General features: G+C 69.8%; 1 protein-coding gene across 1 annotated transcript in view; it reads right to left on the bottom strand.

The window, feature by feature from the left end:
• Positions 1–1729, bottom strand: part of CBFA2T3 (CBFA2/RUNX1 partner transcriptional co-repressor 3) — a 56284-nt gene that overhangs the window by 12413 nt on the left and 42142 nt on the right. Inside the window, exon 4 of the mRNA XM_027773439.1 lies at positions 1315–1462. Coding sequence (XP_027629240.1) covers positions 1315–1462 — 148 coding nt within the window. The remainder of the gene's footprint in view (positions 1–1314; positions 1463–1729) is intronic.

Here is a 1729-nt window from a genome sequence, read left to right as displayed (position 1 = left end):
CCCCCCCCCCTCCCCCCGGCTCTGCTCCGTCCTCACCCTGATACTCCAGCTCTGCCCCGCTCTCACCCCCACCCCCGGCTCTGCCTACCTCCACACCCACACCTCAGCTCTGCCCCACCCTCACCCCCACCCCCGGCTCTGCCCCACCTCTGCCCAGGCCAGGCTGTTCTGCAGCAGGGACTGTGGGAGCCACTGCGGGCCACGGAGGTCCTCAGGGCACCAGCGCCAGGGGACGTAGAGACGCACGGCCCCCCCTCGAGGGGTCTCAGAAGTGGCGCATGTCCTGGCCTGGCCTCAGCTCCCACAGTCCTCTTAGCACGGGCATGGGCCGGGGGTCAGGGAGCAGGCTGGGCCCTTCCTGGCCCTCCTGAGCCACAGGGCCACACCTGCCGTTCGGGGAGACCGCATACCGTGAGTGGCATCTGCTTGGTGGGCCCAGGCACTAGCCGAAGGCCGGGACGGTGCCCTGCCCTGGGGCTCTGAGTCCTCGACACAGTCCTGAGCCGTGCCCGGCCGGTACGCACACCTGAGCAAGCTGGGCCTGCTCTCCACCCTGGCCTGGACGGCTGCAGAGGCACCTTCTGGGGCTCAGAACTGGGCACTGGCTCTGGGATGTCACCAGAACAGGTCGCAGGGTGCCAAGGCCCAGAGCCTCCCTCTTGCCTGAGGCCCAGGAAACACCAGGGCGCGGTGAGCCTGCTCTCTCGCCCTCGAGGCGTTGTCCGGGGCCCAGCAGCTGCCTCGTGTCCCTCGAGCTCTCACTGACCCCAGGGGATGTGGATACCCGCCCCAGAGAGAGAGCCCGGTGCGGCGAGGTTCGCTTCTCGAGCGGGGCTGGACTGCCACCTGGGGTCTGGACCGTCCAGGGTGTCTGAGACAGGCCCTGTCCACACCGCCTGCCCCTCCCACCAGCTCCCGGCTGGCCCGGGCCGGCCTCCTGAGGTTCGCTCACCAGCCTGCTGGGCACCCAGGTCCTCCCGCGGCACCCCGCTCGCCGTCCGCACTCCCTCCCGCAGGCTGCTGGGCAGCTCAGCAGCTCGCGGAGCGGACTCCGAAAATAACCCGGCACAAGTGCTGTGGATCCCGCGACAGGTGTGTTCCCAAGTTAGACCGCACACGTGTCCGGGCGGAGGTGGGGGCACAGCTAGCACCCCTGCAGCTCCTGCGGCTCGGGGCTGTGTGAGGGTCGGAGGTGGGGGTCATCATGGCCACCCGCAGGGCCCCAGCACATGGCAGCGACGGACCCACATGCCACGCGGTAACGCGGTCTGCTCATCTGCTCCCTTCCACCCAGGCTGGCCTACGAGGCTGCACCGCCGATAGCCTCCCGCCTGCCCACCCTGGGCTTGGCCCTCGGTGGCACATCCAGCAGTAGCTAGTGTCCCTGTGGCCCGGTGGGCGGCTAGCACTGCCTCCTGGCTCCTGGGGGTCACCGTGGCATTAGGTGCCAAGAGTGCTGCCACTTTAAAGGTGGGGACACTGAGGCCTGGGCAGCCGCACCTGCCCAAGCTCACTCTGCAAGGACAGGACTGAGACCACACAGACACTTGTCTGTCCCCGTCCCCTCAGCCCTGCGGTCAGCCCTGCCAGCCTGCTCTGCTGGGGAAGGGCTCAGAGGGCTTCCACCTGCCTGGGGCCCACGGCTGCTAGAGGCCGGGCACTCTCCCAGACCCCTCTCCTCCTGCGGCGGCGAGACGGGGGGGGGGGCTGGGGGGGGGGGGGGGGGGGG

This window comes from Tupaia chinensis, unplaced genomic scaffold (genome assembly GCF_000334495.1).
Source record: "Tupaia chinensis unplaced genomic scaffold, TupChi_1.0 Scaffold000355_1, whole genome shotgun sequence".
Lineage (NCBI taxonomy): Eukaryota > Metazoa > Chordata > Mammalia > Scandentia > Tupaiidae > Tupaia > Tupaia belangeri.
This window is presented reverse-complemented; position numbering and strand designations above follow the sequence as displayed.